This window comes from Oncorhynchus mykiss, chromosome 20 (genome assembly GCF_057628025.1).
Source record: "Oncorhynchus mykiss isolate SJ-2025 chromosome 20, ASM5762802v1, whole genome shotgun sequence".
Classification (NCBI taxonomy): domain Eukaryota; kingdom Metazoa; phylum Chordata; class Actinopteri; order Salmoniformes; family Salmonidae; genus Oncorhynchus; species Oncorhynchus mykiss.
In genome coordinates, this window is record NC_143041.1 from 25839885 (window position 1) to 25867465 (window position 27581).

The window sequence follows — 27581 nt, forward strand, 5'->3', positions numbered from 1 at the left end:
TTGGACAAATTCAGGTAGGCCCCTCAGTTTCGTTTGGTTCGTTGTGAATACACCCCTGGTGTTGCATAAGCCACTCTGAGAAACTGAAAAGATGCCATCTGGTGGGGGAGGTATGGAGGAAGAAATGAAAAGAGGACGTGGCTAAGACCAACAATAGATGTGTGTTAGGGGCTGTACCCAATTGTGAATACAGCAAACATTTGTGCATCCACAAAACGTATCTAATTTCAATGTAGAGGTGTTGATTAGATTTGCAAGTGGGGATGGAACACTGAATCACATCTCAAATCAGGAGAGCGTGCTTAAATCCACTGTTGAGTCAGGTGATGAGAGTTGTTAGTCAACCCTTCCTGCTGGACATTCCCCAGTTCTAGTTCATGATATCAAATTAGAACTTTAATGTCTAACGCTCAATTCAGAAGTGTGAACACTAGATCATTACCCCTATAACTAAAGGGAAATACATACATTGCAGTAATATAAAAGAAAGCTTTATTGTATTGTCAAAACATGTTTACAAAAAGAAAAGTCAAAACTAAACTGAAGCAAAGCATGTTGGACTGTCCTGTCTTCACCTCTTCTTGAAGCCATACTTCTTCCGTTCATAAAACAGGTCCGTTTTTGAGCTGCCCAGGTTCACAATCTTGGGGCATCCGTCTCGCTGTAGGGTCAAACCAAGAAGTGTAGAGAGAGTAGCAAATGGTTAGTGCAGGTATAAACCAGAGTGGCAGTATAGAATCCAAGACACCTCAGTGTGAAAAAAATGAGCTTAACGGGTAGTACATATTGGGAAGGTTTTATGACAAGCCGAACATGTTCTGAGCCCAGAAAGTATTCACACCCCTAGACTTTTTCCACATTTTGTTGCATTACAGCCTGAATGAAACATTTAGTGATATTGAGATTGTCATCACTGGCCAACACACCATACTGTCAAAGTGGAATTATGTTATTTTTTTATGTTTACAAATTAATACAAAATAAAGCTGAAATGTCTTGAGTCAATAAGTATTCAACCTCTTTTTCGTGGCAAGCCTAAATAAGATCAGGAGTAAAAATGTACTTAACAAATCCCATAAGTTCCATGGACTCACACTGTGCAATAATAGTTCCATGACTTTTTAATGACTACCTCATCTCTGAACCCCCCCACCACAATGATCTGTAAGGTCCATCAGTCCAAGAGTGAATTTCAAAAATACATTCAACCACAAAGACCAGGGAGGGACGTTTCCCCTCAAAGGGCAGTTATTGGTAGAGGGGTGAAAAGAAAAAGTTTCATTTTATTTAACTAGGCAAGTCAGTTATTATTTACAATGACGGCCTAGACCGGCCAAACTCGGACGACGCTGGGCCAATTGTGCGCCGCCCTATGGGACTCCTAATCACGGCGGGTTGTGATACAGTCTGGTTTCGAACCAAGTTGGCTGTTGGTACACCTCTAGCACTGAGATGCAGTGTCTTAGACCACTGCGCCCACTTGGGAAATGGAATTATACAATGTATCAACATTTCTCACTGCTCCAATCAAAATGTACAAATCTAATAACAGAAGACTCATCAGGGTCTGGGTCTGCATCCCCAATAGCCATCGCAAATAAATAATATTTGTGGGGGGAAAAATGAAGAAAACAGAAGAGAAGAGAGGACGTGGAAAAGCAGATGAGTGAGGGCTGGTAGGGATGCGGCTACAACTGATATGTGAATGAAAGTGAAGTGGATATTATTGAACCTGCATACAATAGACTAGTGGCTGTTGCTTAAATTCAACTGACTTTATAAACATTGTATAACAGGAGCCAGCAGGTTCTTTAGATCGGTCTGACAGAAAAAGTTGCTAGTATCATATGAAACGGTACTAGGGTATTCTAAAATGTTGGCATCATGACGTTTTGGTGCCTGTATACCTGTGCAACACTATTAGAAAGCAAGACCACTTTGACAGACAGGAATCTTTATCATCTCTTTCCATGGGAAATGCTTTCTCCTTTCCTCTAATATTTATGGTACACCATTGTCTTCTAACAGGTGGTATTACTCATATGCGATGCTCATCCCTCAATCCCGACAGAATCGTTGCGCTATCTGACGTGAGACAATGGGTATAAACTGGATTGCTGAAAATTACAGAACCACTTTCATTTCAATTTCCTGCTTAGACATCTATAAATTGTTTACAACATTAAATGTTGTGAAAGGAGTAGAAATCAAATTAAATTTCATTGGTCACATATTTAGCAGATGTTATTGCGGGTGTAGCGAAATGCTTGTGTTCCTAGCTCCAACAGTGAAGTAGTATCTAACAATTCACACATATCTTAAAGCAAAAGACTGGAACTAAGAAATAAATACATATTAGGTTGAGCTTGTAAAAGAAGTACCTGCTGCACACTGTTGAATTATCCCATATAGTTTATTCCAATGTAGATTATATTAACTATACAGGAGCATTCAGTGTGCAGATCTTCCTACTCCTTTTACAAGCAGAGTGTGAGAAAGGGGTGAGAGGATAGGACACCTACATCTTTCTCCTGGATGGTGCACTCCTTGCAGTAGTAAGCATCAGACACCCCGGGACCTCCACAGATGACACAGCGCCCCTGGTACGACCCGTAGTTGCATTCGTCACAGATGCGCACCAGAGTGCACGGCCTCACATACGAATCACAGATCACACACTTTCCATCGCCTGGGAGAGTGGGGAGAGAGGGATGAGTGTGTTAATGCAATTTTGAACTGAGCCATGCACATAAACAAAGCCATCAAAGTGTTGAAATATATAACCGTTCAAAAGTTTGGGGTCACATAGAAAGGGCTTTGTTTTTTAAAGAAAATCTACTTTTTCCATCAAATAAAACATCAAATTGATCAGAAATACAGTGTAGACATTGTTAATGTTGTAAATGGATATTGTAGCTGGAAACAACAGATTTTTCATGGAATATCTACATAGGTGCAGAGCCCCATTATCAGCAACCATCACTCCTGTGTTCCAATGGCACGTTGTGTTAGCTAATCCAAGTTGATCATTTTAAAAGGCTAATTGATCATTAGAAAACCCTTTACAATTATGTTAGCACAGCTGAAAACTGTTGTTCTGATTAAAGAAGCAATAAAACTGGCCTTCTTTAGACTAGTTGAGTATCTGGACCATCAGCATTTGTGGGTTCGATTACAGGCTCCAAATGAACAGAAACAAAGAACTGTCTCCTGAAACTTGTCAGTCGATTCTTGTTCTAAGAAATGAAGGCTATTCCATGCGAGAAATTGCCAAGAAACTGAAGATCTCGTACAACGCTGTGTAATACTTCCACCTTCACAGAACAGCGCAAACTGTCTTTAACCAGAATAGAAAGAGTGGAAGGCCCCGGTGCACAACTGAGCAAGAGGACAAGTACATTAGTGTTTAGTTTGAGAAACAGACGCCTAGATGTCAACTTGAATGGACAAAAAGCTGCTTTTCTTTCAAAAACAAGAACATTTCTAAGTGATCCCAAACTTTTGAACGGTAGTATATATATATATATATATATATATATTTATTTATTTATTAACTGCAGGGTGTATGGAGTTAATCTGAGGAAGAGGAGAAAAAAAGTATTAACTACACAGTTTGGGAGAGGGGGACATTGACTTCTGTCTATTGGGTCATTCCATAAGAGTTCAATACCTCTCTGACTGCATGAATCCTTCCATACATATTACCCTGAAGTAGTCTAAAAATGTATTTTTAGACCTGAATGTCAAAACATCCAGGAGATCAAGACGCTCAGTTGACCCGTTTTGCATACCCCATACTACCATCACAAAGTCTCTGTCACTGAAAAATATAAAACGGTTGATTTTGATATGAAAACTTACTAATAGGGTTGTTTGTCAAACTTGTTTGCCACCCCCTTAACGTTGATTATTTAAAAATGCGTAAACGCAATGTTTTTCATTGTTCATACATGTAGCTTAGACCCTATTTTTAATCTGTGGTATTTGTGTTGTGCCTGCCATCGTTTGAGACACAGCACACTCTTGAATAGAGGGTGGGTGTCATGCTTTGGCTGATTAATGTACTTGAATGTGAATTAAGTTGAAATTTCAACTTTCAAATGGTACCACAGATGGTTGAGGACCACTCATCAAAAAAAGCTGATTTGAGTGGGAATAGATAGATGTCAACTTGAATGGGAATGTCTATTCTGACGGTGGGTGGGCCATCTTACTGGTAGTAATTAGGGGTTGAAACCGATTGTTATTCTTATTAAATACTTTTTCTTTACATAATTGAATGTGCTGACAACAAAATCACACACAAATTATCAATGGAAATCAAATTTATCAACCCATGGAGGTCTGGATTTGGAGTCACACTCTAAATTAAAGTGGAAAACCACACTACAGGCTGATCCAACTTTGATGTAATGTCCTTAAAACAAGTCAAAATGAGGCTCAGTAGTGTGTGTGGCCTCCACGTGCCTGTGTGACCTCCCTACAACGCCTGGGCATGCTCCTGATGAGGTGGCGGATGGTCTCCTGAGGGATCTCCTCCCAGACCTGGACTAAAGCATCCGCCAACTCCTGGACAGTCTGTGGTAGGAGCGAGACATGATGTCCCAGATGTGCTCAATTGGATTCAGGTCTGGGGAACGGGTGGGCCAGTCCATAGCATCAATGCCTTCCTCTTGCAGGAACTGCTGACACACTCCAGCCACATGAGGTCTAGCATTGTCTTGCATTTTGGAGGAACCCAAGGCCAACCGCACCAGCATATGGTCTCACAAGGGATCTGAGGATCTCATCTCGGTACCTAATGGCAGTCAGGCTACCTCTGGCGAGCACATGGGGTGCTGTGCGGCCCCCCAAAGAAATACCACCCCACACCATGACTGACCCACCGCCAAACCGGTCATGCTGGAGGATGTTGCAGGCAGCAGAACGTTCTCTACGGCGTCTCCAGACTCTGTCACGTCTGTCACATGTGCTCAGTGTGAACCTTTCCTCTGTGAAGAGCACAGGGCGCCAGTGGCAAATTTGCCAATCTTGGTGTTCTCCGGCAAATGCCAAACGTCCTGAACGGTGTTGGGCTGTAAGCACAACCCCCACCTGTGGATGTCGGGCCCTCATACCACCCTCATGGAGTCTGATTCTGACCGTTTGAGCAGACACATGCACATTTGTGGCCTGCTGGAGGACATTTTGCAGGGCTCTGGCAGTGCTCCTCCTTGCACAAAGGCAGAGGTAGCGGTCCTGCTGCTGGGTTGTTGCCCTCCTACGGCCTCCTCCACGTCTCCTGATGTACTGGCCTGTCTCCTGGTAGCGCCTCCATGCTCTGGACACTACACTGACAGACACAGCAAACCTTGCCACAGCTCGCATTGATGTGCCATCCTGGATGAGCTGCACTACCTGAGCCACTTGTGTGGGTTGTAGACTCCGTCTCATGCTACCACTAGAGTGAAAGCACCACCAGCATTCAAAAGTGACCAAAACATCAGCCAGGAAGCATTGGAACTGAGAAGTGGTCTGTGGTTATCACCTGTAGAACCACTCCTTTATTGGGGGTGTCTTGCTAATTGCCTATAATTTCCACCTGTTCCATTTGCACAACAGCATGTGAAATTTATTGTCAATCAGTGTTGCTTCCTAAGTGGACAGTTTGATTTCACAGAAGTGTGATTGACTTGGAGTTACATTGTGTTGTTTAAGTGTTCCCTTTATTTTGTTGAGGTACACTGTACCTTCCATAATATTTCCCCAAATGTTATTAGCCTCCCACCTTTTTATCGCGCTATTATTCCTTCCTCGCTTTCAACAGTTAAATAAGTTGTCCTTATCTTCACCATTCTAATGTCATCCTTTAATAATATAGGACTAGATTTAGATGCAGAAGGCTTTCACTTCTCTTGACAAATATCAAATGGTTATGGGTCTGAATAAATAAACTGCTATACCCTACCGCGTTCACGCTTCTTTCAATCTACCAGGGAGTTCTACTGGGCTGCTGTGCTTAACATTCAGCAACAAAGAGCTTGCGCCCCTCTTCGAATAGTGTATTGGTATAAGAAATGCAAAAAAATAAATGTCCAGCAAGCTATTCTAGTCTAGCTATTCCTGCATGGGACTCCGAAGGGCTAATGAGCGGTTTTTAAGGAGAGGCCAGCGGAGCACAGGTGCTTGCGTATTGCACAAGTGACATAGGCTATAAGTTAGAAGCTTATTAAGATGGCGAGGAACCTCCTCGCGCAGTACAAAACATGATTTAATATTTTCCTGAGTTCTCTGGTTTTTGTAGAACCACCTGCAACTGGACATTTAACCTTTCCCGAGTTGAGAACGAAGAAGGTATCGCCAGGAGCAGGTTAGTTTAAAAATCTATAGCGACGTTTTGTATAAACTAAGCTGTATACTCGAGTATGGAAACATAGTTGTCACATATCTTGCGTAACAAACTGTAGCTAGGTAGGGTATGTAAAATGGGGTCAACTTTGAGCACCTGTATCTCCTGAATGCATTGGCATTCAGGTCCAAAAAGTCACCTTCTGACCACTTCAGCCAACTATGTATGAAAAGGTTTTATTTAGCTCAATATTTGACTAAATGAGCCTGACGTTACTCCTTAGTGAAAGGACCTTTATATGTTCTGTTTAAAGGGCGAATTGGCTCTGGAAGCCAAACACTCAATCTAAACGTGAATCGATTCTCAATAGCGATACGGCTCTAGAAACAAAAATCCCTCTACTTTCATATCAAATCAAAATAATTTCACAAATGCAAAATACACACTGTTTTAAGACGGCTGCAGCATGCAGTCTTTTTCGGTGACAAAACGTTTTTGGCGCCTGTCTTCCATTTACACAGGTGTTCAGAGACGCAGACAGCTAACGTTAATTAGCACAGGTAGTGAGTGCACTGTCTTCAATCTGCTTTCCTTAAACAAGCGCTGTAACATGGAAATATGTCCGCTTGGGAACCCGAACCCTAGGGGGTATCAATTAAACATTTTATTTATTGCCAATATGAAAGATAAAACCCTTATGCTTTCAAAACCGTACCGCAAGTGATGTGTGCATGTTCAAACCGAGCGTCGCGGCCCTTAACAACCCACCGACATGAATGTAAAGTTGTAAACGTTATATTGAAACTTACATTTCTCGCACAATCTTCCAATAGCTGAAAAGTAAACAGAAATCAGTTACTGAAAATTGTACAGTAACTTAGCCAACAAATAATTGTTTCATGAAGCTGGCTACGCCAGTAATGTTATGCAATCAATAACGAAGTTGAGTCAATTTAGCTTCAATATAGCTAACTATAACGTTAGAAGGCATGCCAAAGGGTTGACGAAGAAGCAAGTTATGGTAACGTTAACTAGCTAAATGAATGAACAACATTTGCTAACTGCTCCTACTAGCATGTTCGTTACTATACTAGCCTAGCTAGCTAGCCACTATCAACAAAAGGCTTGAGCACAGCAATAACCCATTCACAGCACGGATCATTGCTGACAAGAAGTTAGTAGTAATACAATCATATGCAGTAAAAAATAAAACGAATAGCTTACCGACACCGGCTTGTTTTCTACAAAATATCAAATCTGGATGATGTTTAGCCATTGTCGTCGAACGCAGGGCATGCAATGGCTATGTTGAACTTTGACCCTTTCTTCCTTTCTTTCGGTTTAGTTTCTTTTTCGGATCATATTATTTTAGATTATTTCACGTTAGGTAAAATATTATGGTTATGGATATGTTAGTGAATTAATCTGGCTAAATTCAAAGGGAGAATAATAAATAAGAACTGCACATAATTCATCCCAGGGTCCTTGCAGCTAGGTATACAAAATATTTTCTACATAATAAAGGATTTAATGTTTGGCATTAATGTCGCATATTAGTTAATAAAAATATGATATATACATTTCTGAATTCTAAATTAGAGTAGGACACAGAAAAGCTATATTTCTAATACAACTTTACACGTGCGTTCTATTTTCCTGCAAAGACACGCGACGTAGACGGCTACAAAACCTGACGTCACCTCTGCTCGACACATCTTTGTCAGTGAACAAAATGGCGACATACTGTCTCACCGTTGCCCGGCTGCAGGTAGGTGACATGTTATCACATTTATGTACCATCAGTGTGTGAGAGTTCACCTTCAAATATAAGTGAATGCACTTTGGATGTGGACCTGATGTCTATATATGATGTTTGTCTGAGAGAGTACGATCAGTCTTGCCGACTACCCAGGTCATCTTGTCCTGAGTGAAAGCTTCGTCATGAACTCAAGTTTGTCATTTCCACACAAATATGGCTTTTTAAAGCGATTTGTAACGTTGGAAATTGGATGAAGGTGCCCTAATGTACGATGTCATTGCGCTCTATATGTCATTTCAACCGAGGACACGTTTGTTGGTCGCAAGGTTAACGCAAGGTTAGTGCGCATAGCAACCGCACAAGGCGCTGGCAAGCACGACGCAGCATGTCCAGTGAAAACACGGTTAGACTAGTGTCCGGAGTGAGGGGTGTCATTAGAATGCAGTTTGTCATACGAATCTTGACTTTCTGGTCTTTTTATTTTTTATTTCAAGTCTAAATGGATATATTGGCGTTATGCTAAGGTGTTTTTATCTTTATCTGATCTCTAGAGCTGTTTGATGTTCATAGATCTGGTTTCCTCCCCATACTTTTGAGTGACAGCACCTCTTTGGTGACACAGAAAGACAACAATACCTGTGTATTGCTGTATGTCTCAGCTGTTGTAGCTGTCAGTTGTATGCTTGGGTTCAGGGATTTCAATTGAAGGACTCATTTAGTGCTGATTAGTGACTAAACATTAGAATTTTTCCAGATAACTGTCTTTTTATTTGCTGGCAAACACATGCATATATTCTCGACTGCTTGTTAACCCCACATTGTGCCAATGCTATGATCTCATCTGGTTCCATACAACGAAAGGCCTTAAAGCCATACAATTCCACTGCTCCCATCTAGAGGCACAGGAAGAGCAGTTTCACCTTGAGCTAGAATGGGTCTTTATGTGCTCAACAAGAAAATTTTAAAGTTTTTATTGGCAACTCCAATCCACATACTGCTCTCTATACACACACTTGTGCATAACTTTGTAATAAACCCATCCTTCCCTTTTTATGGTTTATTTCATTGTGGGTGCAGGTGCACTTTTTCATCCAAGTTGTTTACTCATGGGCTACAGTACAGCAACCAAAGACTTATCTAACTCTAGGCCCAAATTATTTTGATGTTTACTTTTTAAAATTATTATTATCTTTGTCCCCAGCTTGCCCTGGGCCAGGGTGTGCGGCGCCTGCACGTGTCTGCAGCCTTCAATGCCAAGGCCAAAGTGTCAATGAGCCGCTTTGAGCCCAGCAACTTTGTCAACTATGAGAAGCTCAATGAGAATGTCAACATTGTGCGCAAGAGGTCAGTATGCCTCTCTGTTTACACTAGAACATGTACCTGTTTCACTATGTTTACAGTGACATGGGTGGCAGGCCTGTTCTAGTGTGGTGCCATTCTGTTTCTGACTAAGCCAACTTCAATGTCTTGCCTAGGCAATGATGGGACTGTAACGCAGGCTTTTTATGTTAATTGTCAGCTGTACAATTAGAGCTACTTGTAGCCCTTTACAGTAACTCTGCACACTCTCTGCCCTCCCTTTCAGACTCAACCGTCCCCTCACCCTCTCAGAAAAGATTGTCTACGGCCATCTGGATGACCCTGTGGGGCAGGACATTGCCAGGGGCCGTACATACCTGCGTCTGCGACCGGACCGCGTGGCCATGCAGGACGCCACGGCCCAGATGGCCATGCTGCAGTTCATCAGCAGTGGTCTGCCCCAGGTGGCTGTGCCCTCCACCATCCACTGTGATCATCTGATCGAGGCCCAGATTGGAGGAGCCAAGGACCTGGCAAGGGCAAAGGTGAGAGGTCAGGGACAGGCCTCAAATTTTCCCGACGACAGCCACGGCCGTCTGCCCCCTAACAAAATCCATGCCTTGCGGCCAAAGTGGCTGAATATAATAATCTGGGGATACAATGTGCGTGTCATTCTTATTTAATGTCGAGGCACACATTGAATAAATTGGGACTGTCCACATTTACTTTTCCTCAGTCAACAAGTTGCATAACATTTATCAAAAGTAATAGCCTATGTCAATCTACTATCCCCCATAGTACAAAAATATACATTTTCTATTGGTCAGCTCGTTCTGTACGATAAATAAATATTCCAAACAGAATCTGGAACAGTTGTGGGATGATAGATCCCAAATTCATGAAAAAAAAACTGTTTTAAAAGCAGTTGGGCTGGTGCAAAAGCTCAGATTTTTTTTGCTTGATATGTTGATAAACTGTTGTCTCTTCACAGTATACGTGCACAAGGCAGTAGGCTATATGTGCGACTCTTCCAAAATGCAATTCGCGGGGAAATGTGGCAAATGAAAATATGCTTTAGAAAGGGGGAAGATATTAAGCTGCAGCTAGGATTGTGTCTGGCTGCTGGACAATGAAAGTTGAACATGAGAGAAATAGCCTACTGGTTTCAATGATATGAGGAAGGGTTTATAAAAATAATTCCCTCAACATTCCTATGGCCATAATTTGACTAGGCTATTTTGAAGTAAGGTAAGACATGCCTCATAAAATAAAAAGTCCAGGTTTGAAACATTTTATAGTTAAATGGCTTCAAAATGCTGACTGACTCCGCTCAGATTGCAAGGTGGGTGACGTTGTGGTGTGCAACAGGCACTGGCCTATCTTGAGTATGTTGACAGAATCAAGCCTTTAGGTGATAATATTAATTATCCTACATTATATTTTTCATTCAAGTTTGGTGCCTCCTCATGTTGGTGTGGACATGAGGCTGTAGCCAATATGCATAGCCTATCACCTACACTTTGACATAGCTAATTATTTTAGTACTTTTTTCTTAACCAAAAAACACTAGCGTTTCTTTTTTCAAATGCATTTATTGGCTCTTTTGGTTAATGTTCTTGGCGACCTAGCAGGTTGGGCGCCTCTGCAAGGCCAAATGACCCTGCCCCTAAAATCATGATATTTCAGTCCTGGGTAGGGGGATGGAGGCAGGTAGCCTAGCTGTTAATGGCTTTAGGCTAGTAACGGAAAGTTCACTGGTTCAAATACCGAGCTGGCGACGTGAGCGACGCATTTAACCCTAATTGTTCATGTAAGTTGCACTGGATAAGAGCGTCTGCTCAATGACTAAAATGTGAAGTCCTCAGTCCTGGGGGATGGAGGCAGGACTAGGGAATAAAGTACCAGTAATAATATTTGTCCTTTTCTCTTGGTCCTTAGGATATTAATGCGGAGGTGTATAACTTCCTGGCCAGTGCTGGAGCTAAATATGGAGTGGGCTTCTGGAAACCAGGCTCTGGCATAATCCATCAGGTACAGTAATGAGGCTAATCTGAAATTACACTTTTGAAGGCACTATTTTTCCTAGTGTTGATTTATGATAATGCATTCACTTGATTATATAATTACATTCCAATAAATTGTTTATGAATGTAGGTCCAGAATTTCATTATGTTAATGTGATGTTATGTTAACAAGATATTGCACATTTATAATGAAGAGCTATGTTTGCAGTGGCAAGTACCATATTTGACTACCATATTGCACCATTTCAGATCATCCTGGAGAACTATGCCTACCCAGGGGTATTGCTGATTGGCACAGACTCTCACACACCCAATGGTGGCGGACTGGGCTCCATCTGCATTGGAGTGGGAGGGGCTGATGCTGTTGATGTCATGGCTGGCATCCCCTGGGAGCTCAAGTGTCCCAATGTAAGTGTGATTCCTAGTTTATATTTAACAGAAACCTTTTTCCTGAAGTCCCCAGTAATATAGTTCTGTGGTATAATGCATTTCTACAACTGATATTACATAAACCTCACTTAACCATGTTCTCCAACGACAGGTTATTGGGGTGAAGCTGACAGGCAAGCTGTCAGGATGGACATCCCCCAAGGATGTGATCCTTAAGGTTGCTGGGATTCTGACCGTGAAGGGAGGTACTGGAGCCATTGTGGAGTACCACGGACCTGGGGTGGACTCCATCTCCTGCACAGGTCAGAGAGAGGGAGGACTTTGTTACCTCTGCACACTACTGCACACTTCATAGTGGTTATGCAGTCAATGAGACAGTTCATAATCTATCTAGGATGGTGAACAGCTGATCTCTGATCTAATATACTGTACTTCTGTTTTATTTTGTGCTCCTCACACCATACATAATCAAAGTGTTTACTATCAAGCCACATTGTGATTTTGTGTTGTAGAAATGCCTATAGTAACCTACAGACCATTGTGGGTTTTAGGAATGGCCACTATCTGCAACATGGGGGCTGAGATTGGAGCCACTACCTCTGTGTTCCCCTATAACCACCGCATGAAGACCTACCTGGAGAAGACTGGCCGTGGAGGTCAGTCTATTCATGTCGTCAAACACGCCTGTGTGTGATGTGCAATGATCTCCGGTTATACGCTGAAAATGTTTGTGGAAGTCCTGGGAATGTGTCCCAAATGGCTCCCTATATAATACCTTAAGGGGAATAGGGTGCTATTTTGGACATTCCCCTGAAAGGGTTGTCATTTCATTTTAAAGAGATGTTTGATCCATTTATCTGACCGGTTGCCCTCCCTATCTCAGACATTGCTGCCCTGGCTGACGATTACGCTGACCTGTTGGTTCCTGACGCGGGCTGTGAGTATGACTCAATGGTCGAGATCAACCTAGATGAGGTGAGTGCCCTCCCCTGCTCTTTCTCTCTCTCTCACACCCCCACACCCCCAACCTAACCATGCTACTTTTCTCTGTCCCTCAAAGCTGAAGCCCCACATCAACGGGCCCTTCACCCCTGACCTGGCCCACCCCATGGCAGACATTGGGGCCACGGCAGTGAAAAATGGCTGGCCCCTGCAGGTCAAAGTGGGTCAGTGCAGCCTTCAGATCCTTTTGACCTCACAGTTGGCCACTGGCTCTCACAACCATGTCTCTGTTTAGAGCTATTTTTGTGCTATTGCTGTGCTATTACTATATTATTAACTATACATCTGACTTTAGCCTTGTATACTGATCTATAGATTTTCTACTGAGAAAGTAGACATGCAGCAGGTGGCTCCTTAAGCTCTGTCCCCTCCCCTCAGGTCTGATTGGCAGCTGCACCAACTCCAGTTATGAGGACATGGGCCGCTCTGCCTCCGTGGCCAAACAGGCCCTGGACAAAGGTCTGAAGTGCAAGGCTGCGTTCACCATCACCCCCGGGTCTGAACAGATCCGCGCCACAATCGAGCGAGATGGATATGTGAGTCCCTGGGCACGGGCAGATGTCTAGTATAGGGGAAGGGGATATGATCAGGGATGTCTTGGGTGCTGGTCACTCACCTAGCAAATCAGGGCGTCAGGATAACTGTTGTAAAATATTGTTAACATCCTTGATTCTTAGGAGGATGTCAACTTTGGCACAACTCTGCTCTCTAGTTTTAAGGGCATCATATGTAGCCAATTTGTAATTGGAGCCTTGGATGTTGATATATTCAGCAGGAACTACTTATTTTAGCTGCTCCTAATTGAAACTGTATGTTCTGTAGTCCAAGATCCTTGGTGATGTTGGTGGAATGGTCCTGGCCAACGCCTGTGGACCCTGCATTGGACAGTGGGACAGGTAATAATTAGTTGACTTACTCATTTATGTTAAGAGCTGTTGAGGTGATCATATTACTGGTAGTCATGAGTCATGACCTCAGTGAAATTCGATGTGACCGTTGGGTCACGGTAATCTCCAGATATGCACTCTGGACATGCATTAGTAGTACATTCATCAGGTTGCTAATGGCCTGGTACTCAGGGGCTCTACTGTCCTTTCGAACCACTCTGACATCAATGCAAATATAATCACAAATCGCATGAAAACGGAATATGCTTTTAAAACTCCCCTCACTGTGATTGATCAATTTGAAGAAAGAAGTTCAACAGGTTGTAACTGAGTGGAAAACAGTTGTGGATGTTTCAAAGCCTAACACAATGAAATGGACAGTGTTTTTCTAAGGTGACGATTAATTCAAAACAGCCATATGCTGTTTTTTGAATTAATAAGCATAGGCCTATATTTGAGCCCAAGCCCCCACCCCCAAGAGAACTGAATTAAAATAATGATTGTCTTTGTACAATACATGGCTTACCGCATAATATACATGACAGGAAAACGTGTATAAATAAATAGGCTGACACAATACCCTTTTAAGCTACAGAATCTCACCACAGTGAGTTTCTCTCTACTCTCTCCTTCCCTTTCTCCAGTGTGCAGAGAGGGGCTGTCAACAGTCTAATCAAATGTTTCGTTGTGAAAATCACTTTCCCAAATTAAGCACTGGGTATCTGCAGGAACAGGTTTGGGTGTCCATTTTTCTGTCGTGCAGCGAAATTACTCAAGTAGCCTATCCAACAGAGTAAAAAACATACCTGCAGGAAAGTAGCATCTTCGCTATTCCAGTGTATACGGATGACATGTCTTTTTATCTTGCCAATTTAATAATGGGCCATTCTAAATCGAAACTAATTTGACATATTAGTAAAGATTAAATGGAGAATAGTCTGATGGGTGAGAATATGAAACGGCGAGTGCAGCCTGAGGCAAGGTAGTGGCAGCTTTCTTTTTTTTTTTTGCGACTTTCTCAAATCATCAATAGCCGATAGTCGCATCAGTGCATTCGGAAAGTATTCAGAACCCTTTTTCCCCCCACATTTTGTTACATTACAGCCTTATTCTAAAATGGATTAAATAAAAACAATTCCTCATCAATCTACACACAATACGCCATAAGGACCAGGCAACATCTGTTTTTTTTTAGAAATGTTTGATAGTTTATAAAAAAGATGCCTTATTTACAGAAGTATTCAGACCCTTTGCTATGAGACTTGACATTGCGCTCCGGTGCATCCGGTTTCCATTGATCATCCTTGAGCTGTTTCTACAATACAACTTGATTGGAATCCACCTGTGGTAAATTTCAATTGATTGGACATGATTTGGAAAGGCACACAACTGTCTATAAGGCCCCACAGTTGACAGTGCATGTCAGAGCAAAAAACAAGCCATGAGTTCGCAGGAATTGTCTGTAGAGCTCCGAGACAGGATTGTCTCGAGGTGCAGATCTGGGGAAGGGTACCAAAAAAATGTCTGCAGCATTGAAGGTCCTCAAGAACACAGTGACCTCCATTCTTTTTTAATGGACAAGTTTGGAACCACCAAGACTCCCCCCTAGAGCTGTCCGCCCAGCCAAACTGAGCAATGGGGGGGAGAAGGGCCTTGGTCACTCTGACAGAGCTTCAGAGTTCCTCTGTGGAGATGGTTGTCCTTCTGGAAGGTTCTCCCATCTTAGCAGCACTCCACTAATCACGCCGTTATGGTAGAGTGGCCAGATGGAAGCCACCTCAGTAAAAGGCACATGGAAGCCCGCTTGGAGTTTGCCAAAAGGCACCTAAAGGACTCCCAGACCATGAGAAACAAGATTCTCCAGTCTAATGAAACCAAGATTGAATTCTTTGGCCTGAATGCCAAGTGTCACATCTCCAGGAAAGCTGGCACCGCTCATTACCTGGCCAATACCATCCCTCTGGTGAAACATGGTGGTGGCAGCATCATGCTGTGGGGATGTTTTTCAGGGACTGAGAGACTAGTCAGGATCGAGGGGAAAGAAGAATGGAGCAAAGCACAGGGATTCCTGATGACAACCTGCTCAGGACCTCAGACTGGGGTGAAGGATCACCTTCCAACAGGACCCTAAGCACACAGCTAAGACATTGCAGGAGTGGCTTCGGGACAAGTCTCAATGTCCTTGAGCGGCCCAGTCGGAGCCCAGACTTGAACATAGCTGTGCAGTGACTCTCCCGATCCAACCTGACAGAGCTTGAGAGGATCTGCAGAGAAGAATGGGAGAAACTCTCCAAATACAGGTGTGCCAAGCTTGTAGCGTCATACCCAAGAAGAGTTGAGGCTGTAATCGTTGTCAAAAGTGCTTCAACAAAGTACTTAAAGGGTCTGAATACTTATGTGAATGTTATATTTCAGTTTTGTATTGTTAATAGATTTGCAAACATTTTTACAAACCTGTTTTTGCTTTGTCATTGGGTATTGTGTGGAAATTGAGGGGGGGGGGGGGGGTGACAATTTCATCCATTTTAGAATAAGGCTGTAAAGTAACAGTGGATAAAGTCAAGGGGTCCGAACTTATCGAATACACTGCATCGTTTGATTTCTAAGGTTTGTGTAATTCACAACTAAAGTAGCAATTAACTCTAAATCTAGCGTACAGAACCATTTTCCAATTATAATTTTTACACTCAATATAGCCACTTATGCGCATGCTCCTGAATGGGGAAAAATATCATTTTTATTTTATTCAGCTACGTTCAATTATATTCTTACTATAAAATAATGGCACAGAATTTATAAGCATATCCTATGACATGGTGCATAGCCAGATAACATACAGTAGTAGGCCAACACGTATTTTGTTCTTCTGAAATACATTTTCTTCATATCATAACGTATCTTCAGACCTGCCTAAAATAAATGAATGGATATAGGGCTGACCCCATTTAGTCGATAGGCATTTGGTCGACCGAGATTTATTTTGTCACGCATATAGCACTAAAAAATTGTGTACAAGACACTTGTCTGATTCACACCTGTCTGAGTGGACTAATCCATTGTGGAGGCGGCGCGGTCCATCACTAAGACGTGTTACTGAAGTTGTATATGGTTATTATATAAGAACAATTTTGCAACACAATAACGATGCACTTTCTCCTGCGTTAGATAGGGTTCGCTGTCCGTGGTTCTGAAACATCAGTGCGCTTTTGAATTGGCACCTTTTCCTAGACCATGTTGCTATGTCCATAATAGCAATGTTACCCAGAATATTGGTGGTAAGAACCAATGCGGAGGCAGCAGTGGAGTTAGAAGACGGCATGGTTTGCACAAGGTGATTAAAGTACTTGACGTACGCTCTGAAATTCAAGTACTGGAAGGCCTTAAAAATCTGACATTTTCTGAAGTTGGTACTTGAAAAGTACTTTAAAATTAAAACCAAAAATGATCAAATATGTTTATGAAAAATATTAGGAATGTATTGGTCTAGCGAACCCACTATCAGGCAGACTACAGAGTTTGCTTTCCTCAGGTGTTTCACCCACACTGCCACTTAGCAAGGCAGGTACATAACTGACTTAGGTGCTTCCGAACCTCACATCGATAGCTAAAATGCCGGGCAAATGTAGATTCAATCATGCCTGGCGGGATATTGATGTTTTTGCCAGACCCAATCAGGGATGTAGTGGAGGAAAACTCCTCCCACGACAGGCAGAGAGGACACAAACTACTCAGCCCAGACCTACAGTGGCAGAGAGTCTCCACTGACTGAACTTTTTTTTTTTAAACATCCATCAACCCCTACAGTGTCAAGACGCACCCCAAACAAACCCCCTGCCTGACTTTCAGAGAATGAGTGTCCAACTAGTAAATAGTCGCTGATATTTCAGTCATGTCTAGGTAGCTCAAGGGCTCCGGCTATAAGCCAGGTAGCTAGCTATAACTAGCTGGCTAGAAGGATAACGCTAACGTTACGCGGAGCCTGACCTCAGCAGGAGCAGTTGACTGAAATTTAAGCTAGCTATAATTAAAAGATGGGCTACTATAAGTTGACATAACCAAATGCCTTTTCTTTATAGAGTAGTGAACCCGACTGTGGTGAGTCAGGTTGCAATGAAGGAGATGCAGAGTGAGGAAGCGTTGAAGCAAGCAGGGAGATGGGTTAGTATTCAGGGGTTCCCAAACTTGGGGTCCCTAAAATTCTAAATAGGTGCCCGAGAGAGTCTTTAATCTTTTATCAAACGCATTCATAACTTGTTTCTTTTCAAATGGGATTAGAATGCAACATTTTACACTTTACACTATCAGAATTTACTTTCATGACATATTTTAAATATTAAGACAATTTAATATGTACACTGAGCAAAAAATATTAATGCAACAATTTACTGAGTTACAGTTCATATAAGGAAATCAGTCAACATCTTCAGTTCTGACTTAGCACTAAGGTATGTAGTCATGAAACAGGTATTATTGAGTAGAACTTGTAAGTCTTTTTTTCATGAGGTTGTGGCGATATACTGCCATCTGTTGGCGACTAGGAAAAATTGCATAATAGGAACTTACAGATTGATGGTCCTTAAATAAATATTAGTGCTTGAACAAGCACTTGAAAGTCCATAAATTTGACTTGCCGCTGACTGTACGAACCCTGGAGACGAGAAAACAGCCATTGCCTTAAGAATAGTGAGGAAACCCTAACTTAATTAGGTCCATTAATATATCTTGCGCGCGCCAGATCCTGCTTGTGTTGCCTGTTTGAGTGTTTAATAGCCTACTGATTCCGTGAGCCTCAAGCAACCACAACCTCTGAAACAATTTCACAAATTCGGCTGTTTTTTTAAATCTTTGCTCTTCTGTAATAAAGGCTTTACACTTTGTTAGGGTATTACTTGTTTATTGTGTTTACACTGTTCGAAGTTGTCTCATAATATTTATAATAATGACCCATTTCTTGGTCTTAGTTATTATGATCGTTATAATAACAATGTCATTAACATTAGTAGGCTTAGTATAGCAGCCTTAACCACCATCAAGCTGTAGGGCCTAATACGGAACCCAAACCGTGCGCTATCGTGCATAAATTAATTTTGTCCCCCTACACCAACCGCGATCACGACACGCAAGTTAAAATAGCAAAACAAACTCTGAACCAATGACATTAATTTGGGGACAGGTCAAAAAGTAGTAAACCTGTATGGCTAGTTAGCTTGCACTTGCTAGCTAATTTGGCCTGTGATATAAACATTGAGTTGTTTATTTTACCTGAAATGCACAAGCTCCTCTACTCCGCCAATTAATCCACACATAAAACGGCCAGCCGAATCGCTTCTAGTCATCTCTCCTCCTTCCAGGCTTTTTCATCTTTTGAACTTATATGGTGATTGGCATCTACACTTTCATAGTATTACCATGGCTACCGGCAAAACAGTTCATCTTTCAATCACCCACGTGGGTATAACCAATGAGGAAATGGCACGTGGGTACCTGCTTCTATAAACCAATGAGGAGATGGGAGAGGCAGGACTTTCAGCTCGATCTGCTTCACAAATAGAAAGGAGTTCTATTTTAGCCCTTGGCATCGCAGACGCTCGTTGGCGCAATAATTGAATAACAGGTTTCTAAATGTATTTTGCGATGCTCGCGCATGCGACGTGTAACTTCAGTACTTATATAGGCTACTGTATCAAGCTACTTATATAGGCTACTGTATCAAGCAGTCATTCAGTCGTTCATGTCATTACACAGCATAAGTCATTCATGATTTGAAATACAATCAAGCGTCTGTTTTAAAATAACAAAGCTAACATTGAATAATTTACATGTGTCACATAACGAGAGGAATGGTTGCTGGAATAGGGCATGTTTTTCTTAAACAAATTAGGGATTCTGTAACAGAACTTTTGTCAAATGGCTGTAATTATTTTGCAGGTTCAGTAACACGAACAGCGCAGTAAACACTGATGTTCTGTGCTGGTCGCTGCAGCAGGGAGGAAAGAGGGAGAGACAACGGGTGCTCGTCAGTCACTCAATGTCTTTTTATTTATTTTTTAACACTGCGCAGGAAGTCTGAGCCCGCCCAGCACAATCAAATCAACTGCGGTCAGACTCATGCCTTTTAATTATTTCATCAAACGGTGCACTCAAAGCATAAGACGAGCTCAGTGCATATAGTTGATTAGGTTAAAACACATAGGATGTGTCTAAAAATGTAAAATACACGTTTTTAAACATTTCTACCAATTTATTGGTAGAACAGATTACTCTCGATCACCCAATATTATTTTTGTTTGTTTAGGATAGTCCTAAAGGGATATATTGTGATGGTGTATATTCAATTGATTTTGTTCCAAAGGCGCCAAGACCCGCATCAGCAGCTTTTGTGTGGAGGCCTGGAGATGCTAAACGTGTTTGTTAATTAACATCAATTACTGTGAGACCTGCAGACTTTTGCATGACAATAACCAACTGACAATTTCATGACTGCCACAGCCCTATTTATGTTCATTCTGTTATTCATTTAGACTTAAATGTGTCTTTTAAGATTGGTTGTGTTTCAAATAGCATCCTATTCCCTGTGTAGTGCACTTGGTCAAAAGTAGTACACTATATAGGGAATAGGGTGCCATTTGGGATACAGTGTTGAGTTGATGTTTCTGTTCAGGCGTGATGTGAAGAAGGGAGAGAAGAACACCATCGTCACATCTTACAACAGGAACTTCACCGCCAGGAATGACGCCAACCCAGCCACACATGCCTTTGTCGCCTCCCCTGAGGTACTTTTAGGACACTAAATGCACCTTATTTTCTGACTTTCTCTTTTCTCACTCGCATAGAAATATTATACACTTGCGCGCACACACACCTTGCCTCTCTCTCCCTTGTCCTCTGCTCCTCCAGATCGTCACAGCCCTGGCCATCGCAGGAACCCTGGATTTCAACCCCGAGGTTGATTACCTTACGGCCGCCAATGGAGAAAAGTTCAAGCTAAAGCCCCCCAGTGCAGACGAGCTGCCCAAGTTGGACTTTGACCCCGGTCAGGACACCTACCAGCACCCCCCTGCCGAGGGTGGCTCAAAGCTGAGGGTGGACGTCAGCCCCACCAGCACCCGGCTGCAGCTGTTGGAGCCCTTTGACAAATGGGCCGGAGGTGACCTGGAGGACCTGCAAATCCTCATCAAGGTCAGGGGTCAAAGGATAATCTGGGGTTTGTTCAGGAGGGTGCGACATTATAGAACGTTCAGATAGAAATATATTTCTAACTGAAGACTCCTTTTTAAAATGTGATCCTTTCCAGTCACCCTTACTCTTGTTCTCCTTTTCCCACTCCACCATTCATGCTCTCTCTCCAGGTGAAGGGGAAATGCACCACAGACCACATCAGCGCCGCTGGTCCATGGCTCAAGTTCCGTGGTCACCTTGACAACATCTCCAACAACATGCTAATTGGAGCAGTCAACATCGAGAACGACGGCGTCAACAAGATCAAGAACCAGCTGACAGGAGAGTACGGTGGTGTGCCTGACGTCGCCCGTCATTACAAGGTAAGCACCCCGGATGATGAACAATGATCCATGACCCCTAGCTCAAACAACATCCTTACTTGAGCTCAACAAGTGTACTTTGCACTCTAATTTCCCTTTGAAAGTCTGTCTGTTAAGATTCAGACCCTTTTATAATTTTTTCCAAGAGGGATTGATATCGATTAGGCATTACCTTAAACATTTGGCCATCAATGTAAGAAACGGCAATTGATTAGGGATTTTAATGGTTTCCCCTTTTTTAATTGTATTTTTTAACTCCCCTCACCTTCCTCTTCTCCCAGGCCAACGGTCTGTCATGGGTGGTTGTGGGAGATGACAACTACGGTGAGGGATCCAGCAGAGAGCATGCAGCCCTGGAGCCCAGGCACCTGGGAGGAAGATGCATCATTGTCAAGAGCTTTGCCAGGATCCACGGTAACTTACTACAAGATCCACTTAGGGCTGGGCGGTATACCGTATTTTACTATATACCGGTATTGATGCACGTACCGGTTTGGGTTTTTACTATACCTTCTGTAGCGGTATTTGAGTGTTTGGTAAATGGTCAGTGCAGCACATGCAACAATGTTGATGATTACAATGTTTCCACTTTGGTCTTAATATAAATCCACATTTGTTTGTTTCTTACATCTGCAAACAGCTAGTTTGTATTTTCTTAGCAAGTTAAGCTAAATTGTGTTAGCCATTAATGCTAATCGCTAACTAGCTAATAAAAGTACTGAATCCGAGCAAGCGTAGCTAGCTAATACCAGTGCTGGTGGAGGCTTAAATCCGCATGTTGTTTGTGCAACGGTATCTTCTAAATCAGAGGAATAGGCGAAGCATGAATATGTTGGCTACATTAAATCTTTAGATTATGGGGTCCCATAGGAAACACTGAACATCACTTTGGTTACTACCCTGTCACTAACTAGTCAAAGGCATTTTCATTCGTTGTCATGTCAAACAACACTGTGTTCAAAGTGACCACTATTATTTATATTCTAGCTATAAAATAAACATTCTATTTCCATGATTCCTGGGTTCACCTGTGTTTTGATCTAAATCGCAATTGCAACATTTGGTTAAAAATTAGGCCTAGGGGCCTCCCGGGTGGCGCAGTGCTAGCTGTGACACCAGAGATTCTAGGTTTGAGCCCAGGCTCTGTTGTAGCCGGCCGTGACCGGGAGGTCCATGGGGCGACTCACAATTGGCCCAGCGTCGTCCGGGTTAGGGAGGGTTTGACCAGGCAGGGATTTCCTTGTCTCATCGCGCACTAGCGACTCCTGTGGCGGGCCGGGCACAGTGCACGCTGACCAGGTCGCCAGGTGTATTGTTACCTCCAACACATTGGTGCGGCTGGCTTCCGGGTTGGATGTGCGTTGTCAAGAAGCAGTGTGGCTAGATTGTGTTGTGTTTCGGAGGCTCTTGACCTTCGCCTCTCCCGAGGCTGTGCTGGAGTTGTAGCAATGAGACAAGACTAACTGGACCAATTGGATACCATGAAATTGGGGAGAAAAAGGGGTAAAAAAAAAAGAGGCCTAGTGTTTGTTTTTTTAGTGTCTCCCCCCCCCCTCCCCCCTAATTGTGGAAATTCTCATGAGTGCAGAAATTCATGTAAATGCAGGAAATTATTTTTGTTGAATTGAACAGTATAATTTAGAATAGGTGTTACGCACTACTCATAAAGCAAATGTAGAACTTTTATTAATCAAATACCGTCAAACATTTAGAATACCATGTTATTTTGGCCATATCGCCCAGCCCTATATCCACGTTAACTTACAACAGGATCCACGGTAACTTGCGTACAGGCTAAAAGGGACAGTTTGTGTGTAAGCAGAACATTGCATTGCATCTACATTGCTTCTCTCGCCAACTTCATTTTCAACATCCATTCAACTAAACTTTTTTCTTTCCTTCTCTCTGTAGAGACAAATCTGAAGAAACAGGGAATGCTGCCCCTGACCTTCCAGAACCCCGCTGACTACGACAAGATCCGCCCAGACGACAAGATCTCCATCAAAGGACTTGCAACCTTCGCCCCAGGAAAGGTGAGTGGCACTTACACCAGTCTGTAGGCTTTGAGACTGTCCAGGATCAGAATCGCCCACCTCCAGATTAGGGTCTGGGACTTTGTTTCCAGAAGGTTCACATGTCTGTATCTCTAATGGTGTATCCCTGCCCCTCCAGCCCCTGTCTACAGTAGTGAAGCACAGTGACGGCACCAAAGATGAGTTCCAGCTGAACCACACCTTCAACGAGACACAGATCGAATGGTTTCAGGCCGGCTCGGCCCTCAACAGAATGAAAGAGCTCCAGTAACTTGAGAGAGGGAAGAAGAGCTACAGAGACAGGGGGAGGGGTTGAGAGGACAGGGGGACATGCTGTGTTTTTAAAGATATGGGATGTCTCAATATTCTTGAATGGCTTCCTCCCTCTCCTTATGTTTATCACTGATCTGTAAGGTAAAAGTACTTGTTAATGAGCTCTGTTTAACCAATCAGTGATGAGGGAGAGGAGGCGACTTAAGAGTTTTGAGACTTGGTAAAGAATAAAAGCCACACCCCTCCAATATCACGATTCCAGTACAATCATCAACCCCTGCATGTGACATCCACTGCCTTGCACTGTATAGACAAGTCAAACACAAACCACAGAACTTTTCATATGTAAGAAACGCATCAAACTTTGCAGTACAGATAGGAGTGCATACACATAGATGGGTACTACTGTAGAGTTGTTTTAAGGTACTGTGAGTTGCTGTAGTAGACAGAGAATTAACTGTCAGGCATGAATGTTGTCTCGCAGATACTGTATACAAAGGGACACTTACCGTTAAGTGTCATATGTACACGCTCTACTTTTGAGCAGAACGGTAACCTAATACACTGCCAATCGCAGCTCCTCCTGTTATCAGTTCCAACCGATTGGTGAGGCTTGAAGTCTGTTTCAGTCAATCCTGTATTCACTCACCTTGCCTCTGAGTTGCACCAGTGTAGCACTTTATCTGTTGCAGGCGGCACGGTCTATCTGCGTTAGTGATCGGGTGTCTGCTTTGTCCTTTCTGCTCTATCCACACGCCGTACGATGTGTTTTGTTAATTTTGTGGTATATTCTCCAAAATACAAAGAATAGAATACACATGCTGGTTAATACGAGGCAAGTTGATTTATCTATATGTGCATGTTACCTCTTTGTAACAACATCCCACCACCACTGAATAATAATAATACAACACAGTTCAAAGCTTCAAATATTTTAGTGATTGTGTTTTTTTTCTCTCTCAAAGCTTGGGTGTGCATTGACATGTTTAATGCGGTCTCCTCAGAACAGTGTTGATTGGACTACCAGATTATTTCGTCCTGTGTTTTTTGCGCTCTTTTATCTAATCTTACATGTTAGTGCCCAGAGTTTGTCTGAGTCTGGTAACTTGGCCAGGAAAAAAATCCTTGTCTTTGACACCAGGTTTACTTCAGTGATAAAGACACCTAAAACACTCCCATTGCTTAGCAGTGTATGGGAACTCTCTCAAACATACTAGCTAACTCTGCCTAGAAACATATCCGTAAGGAATTACAAATGTATGAATTTTTCTGTATTTTTATAAAACGCATTTAAACACCAAATCCCAACTGCATTAAAGTTGAGTGATGAAGTGCAGCAGCTTTCCGAGTCTGCTGTGCAATGGGAGAAATGGTACCATGGCCTCAATATCTGTTCAATAAACACCCCCCCCCCCAGACAGGTCATTGCTAGAAAGGATCCTGCTTTTGTCAAATTAACATCAGATTTGACTTTTCGTAGCAGATTAGAACATACGCAGCAGATTCTGAGAATTAGGTTAGGAAAAGGGTTAGTTAAAATGAAGGGGGAAAAATATACTTTTGATTTTAATTTGACCAAAGCTGGATCCCTTCTAGCCTTGACCCCCTAGACAGGAAACACTCATGCCAAACAATCTCAATCACTCGTACTATCATCACCAACCTCCTCCTGTCTACAGTATGGAAAGTGTTTGGATCCATGTGTATTTAAATGTTTTTCGGTGTTATTTTTTTCTCTATTGCAGAAATGAGTGCTATCCAGTTGCAATGTGTTGTAAAATAAACTGACATTTCAATGACTATAGACCACTGCCTCTGTGGGTTAAGTTGTGCTGTCTGGGGTAAAACATGTTTTGTCTCTGTGAGGGAGGGGGAGAGAGACAATCCTCTAGGACAGGTTTATTTTATTTTTTTGCACCATGTTATTATCTATTGTATTTTCCATCTCTATGCAGCGTGATAGACAGTTGGTCACACTTCTCCAAAGCCGCTGAGCCGAGAAGGGTGTAATTGCAGACCGCAATTTAGGGTGTTTTCTGGTATGGGTGTTTCTTAATATCAAGTTATACCCATTGATGCTAACCATTTGGACAGCTGACGAAGAAAGCTGCAGTCAATAAATTTTGACACGGTCTGTCCATTCTTCCATATACCAGAAACTGATGAAACGGCATGATCATTACACAGGTTCACCTTGTGCTGGAAACAATAAAAGGGCACTCTAAAATGTGGAGTTTTGTCACCAACACAATGCCACAGATGTCTCCAAGTTTTGAGGGAGCATGCAATTGGCATGCTGACTGCAGGAATGTCCACCAGAGCTGTTGCTAGATAATTTAATGTTAATTTCAAATCAAATTTTATTGGTCACATACACATGGTTAGCAGATGTTAATGTGAGTGTAGCAAAATGCTTGTGCTTCCAGTTCCGACTATGCAGTAATATCTAGCAATTCATCTAACAAATTCCCAACTACCTTATACACACAAATATAAAGGGATGAATATGTATATATAAATATATGGAAGAGTGATGGCGTGCGGCATAGGCAAGATGCAGTAGATGGTATAGTATAGACAGCGGGGCAAAAAAGTATTTAGTCAGCCACCAATTGTGCAAGTTCTCCCACTTAAAAAGATGAGAGGCCTGTAATTTTCATCATAGGTACACTTCAACTATGACAGACAAAATGAGAAAAAGAAATCCAGAAAATCACAGTAGGATTTTTTTATGAATTTATTTGCAAATTATGGTGGAAAACCAGACCTGTAACTTATTCTTTAAGAGGCTCCTCTGTCCTCCACTCGTTGCCTGTATTAATGGCACCTGTTTGAACTTGTTATCAGTATAAAAGACAACCTCCACAACCTCAAACAGTCACACTCCAAACTCCACTATGGCCAAGACCAAAGAGCTGTCAAAGGACACCAGAAACAAAATTGTAGACCTGCACCAGGCTGGGAAGACTGAATCTGCAATAGGTAAGCAGCTTGGTTTGAAGAAATCAACTGTGGGAGCAATTATTAGGAAATGGAAGACATACAAGACCACTGATAATCTCCCTCGATCTGGGGCACCACGCTAGATCTCACCCCGTAGGGTCAAAATTATCACAAGGGCGGTGAGCAAAAATCCCAGAACCACACAGGGGACCTAGTGAATGACCTGCAGAGCTGGGACCAAAGTAACAAAGCCTACCATCAGTAACACACTACGCTGCCAGGGACTCAAATCCTGCAGTGCCAGACGTGTCCCCCTACTTAAGCCAGTACATGTCCAGGCCCGTCTGAAGTTTGCTAGAGAGCATTTGGATGATCCAGAAGAAGATAGGGAGAATGCCATATGGTCAGATGAAACCAACTTTTTGGTAAAAACTCAACTCGTCGTGTTTGGAGGACAAAGAATGCTGAGTTGCATCCAAAGAACACCATACCTATTGTGAAGCATGGGGGTGGAAACATCATGCTTTTGGGCTGTTTTTCTGCAAAGGGACCAGGACGACTGATCCGTGTAAAGGAAAGAATGAATGGGGCCATGTATCGTGAGATTTTGAGTGAAAACCTCCTTCTATCAGCAAGGGCATTGAAGATGAAACGTGGCTGGGTCTTTCAGCATGACAATGATCCCAAACACACCGCCCTGGCAACGAAGGAGTGGCTTCGTAAGAAGCATTTCAAGGTCCTGGAGTGGCCTAGCCAGTCTCGAGATCTCAACCCCATAGAAAATCTTTGGGGGGAGTTGAAAGTTCGCGTTGCCCAGCAACAGCCCCAAAACATCACTGCTCTAGAGGAGATCTGCATGGAGGAATGGGCCAAAATACCAGCAACAGTGTGTGAAAACTTTGTGAAGACTTACAGAAAACGTTTGACTTTGGCATTGCCAACAAAGGGTATATAACAAAGTGTTGAGATAAACGTTTGTTATTGACCAAATACTTATTTTCCACCATAATTTGCTAATAAATTCATTAAAAATCCTACAATGTGATTTTCTGAAATTTTTTTCCTCATTTTGTCTGTCATAGTTGAAGTGTACCTACAATGA

General features: G+C 42.5%; 2 protein-coding genes across 2 annotated transcripts; one reads left to right on the forward strand and one right to left on the reverse strand.

Moving 5' to 3' along the window:
• Positions 1-475: 475 nt before the first annotated feature.
• Positions 476-7948, reverse strand: LOC149974473 (PHD finger-like domain-containing protein 5A). The gene is made up of 4 exons (XM_090212716.1): positions 7553-7948; positions 7138-7161; positions 2523-2689; positions 476-661 (listed from the first exon to the last, which is right to left on the reverse strand). Exons 1-4 carry the CDS (start codon positions 7602-7604, stop codon positions 572-574), a joined length of 333 nt encoding a protein of 110 aa, XP_090068842.1. The 5' UTR covers positions 7605-7948; the 3' UTR covers positions 476-571.
• A 91-nt stretch (positions 7949-8039) lies between these two features.
• On the forward strand, positions 8040-25340 carry LOC110499095 (aconitate hydratase, mitochondrial). Its single transcript, XM_021575991.3, has 17 exons — positions 8040-8096; positions 9289-9431; positions 9673-9931; positions 11325-11417; positions 11660-11818; positions 11952-12102; positions 12352-12456; positions 12684-12775; positions 12861-12966; positions 13181-13338; positions 13625-13698; positions 20351-20462; positions 20587-20868; positions 21039-21230; positions 21512-21644; positions 23142-23263; positions 23403-25340. The coding sequence occupies exons 1-17, from the start codon at positions 8061-8063 to the stop codon at positions 23532-23534; spliced, it is 2349 nt and encodes a 782-aa protein (XP_021431666.1). The 5' UTR covers positions 8040-8060; the 3' UTR covers positions 23535-25340.
• Positions 25341-27581: the final 2241 nt, after the last annotated feature.

Bases quoted from the DNA above. Each gene is read 5' to 3' on its own strand.
- LOC110499095 (XM_021575991.3), top strand. From the start codon at position 8,061: ATGGCGACATACTGTCTCACCGTTGCCCGGCTGCAG. The intron at 13,339-13,624 runs GTGAGTCCCTGG...TATGTTCTGTAG, and splicing joins CAATCGAGCGAGATGGATAT to TCCAAGATCCTTGGTGATGT. The intron at 13,699-20,350 runs GTAATAATTAGT...GTTTCTGTTCAG, and splicing joins TGCATTGGACAGTGGGACAG to GCGTGATGTGAAGAAGGGAG.
- LOC149974473 (XM_090212716.1), bottom strand. From the start codon at position 7,604: ATGGCTAAACATCATCCAGATTTGATATTTTGTAGAAAACAAGCCGGT. The intron at 2,690-7,137 runs GTAAGTTTCAAT...CCACTCTCCCAG, and splicing joins TGGAAGATTGTGCGAGAAAT to GCGATGGAAAGTGTGTGATC. The intron at 662-2,522 runs GTAGGTGTCCTA...TTGACCCTACAG, and splicing joins GCACCATCCAGGAGAAAGAT to CGAGACGGATGCCCCAAGAT.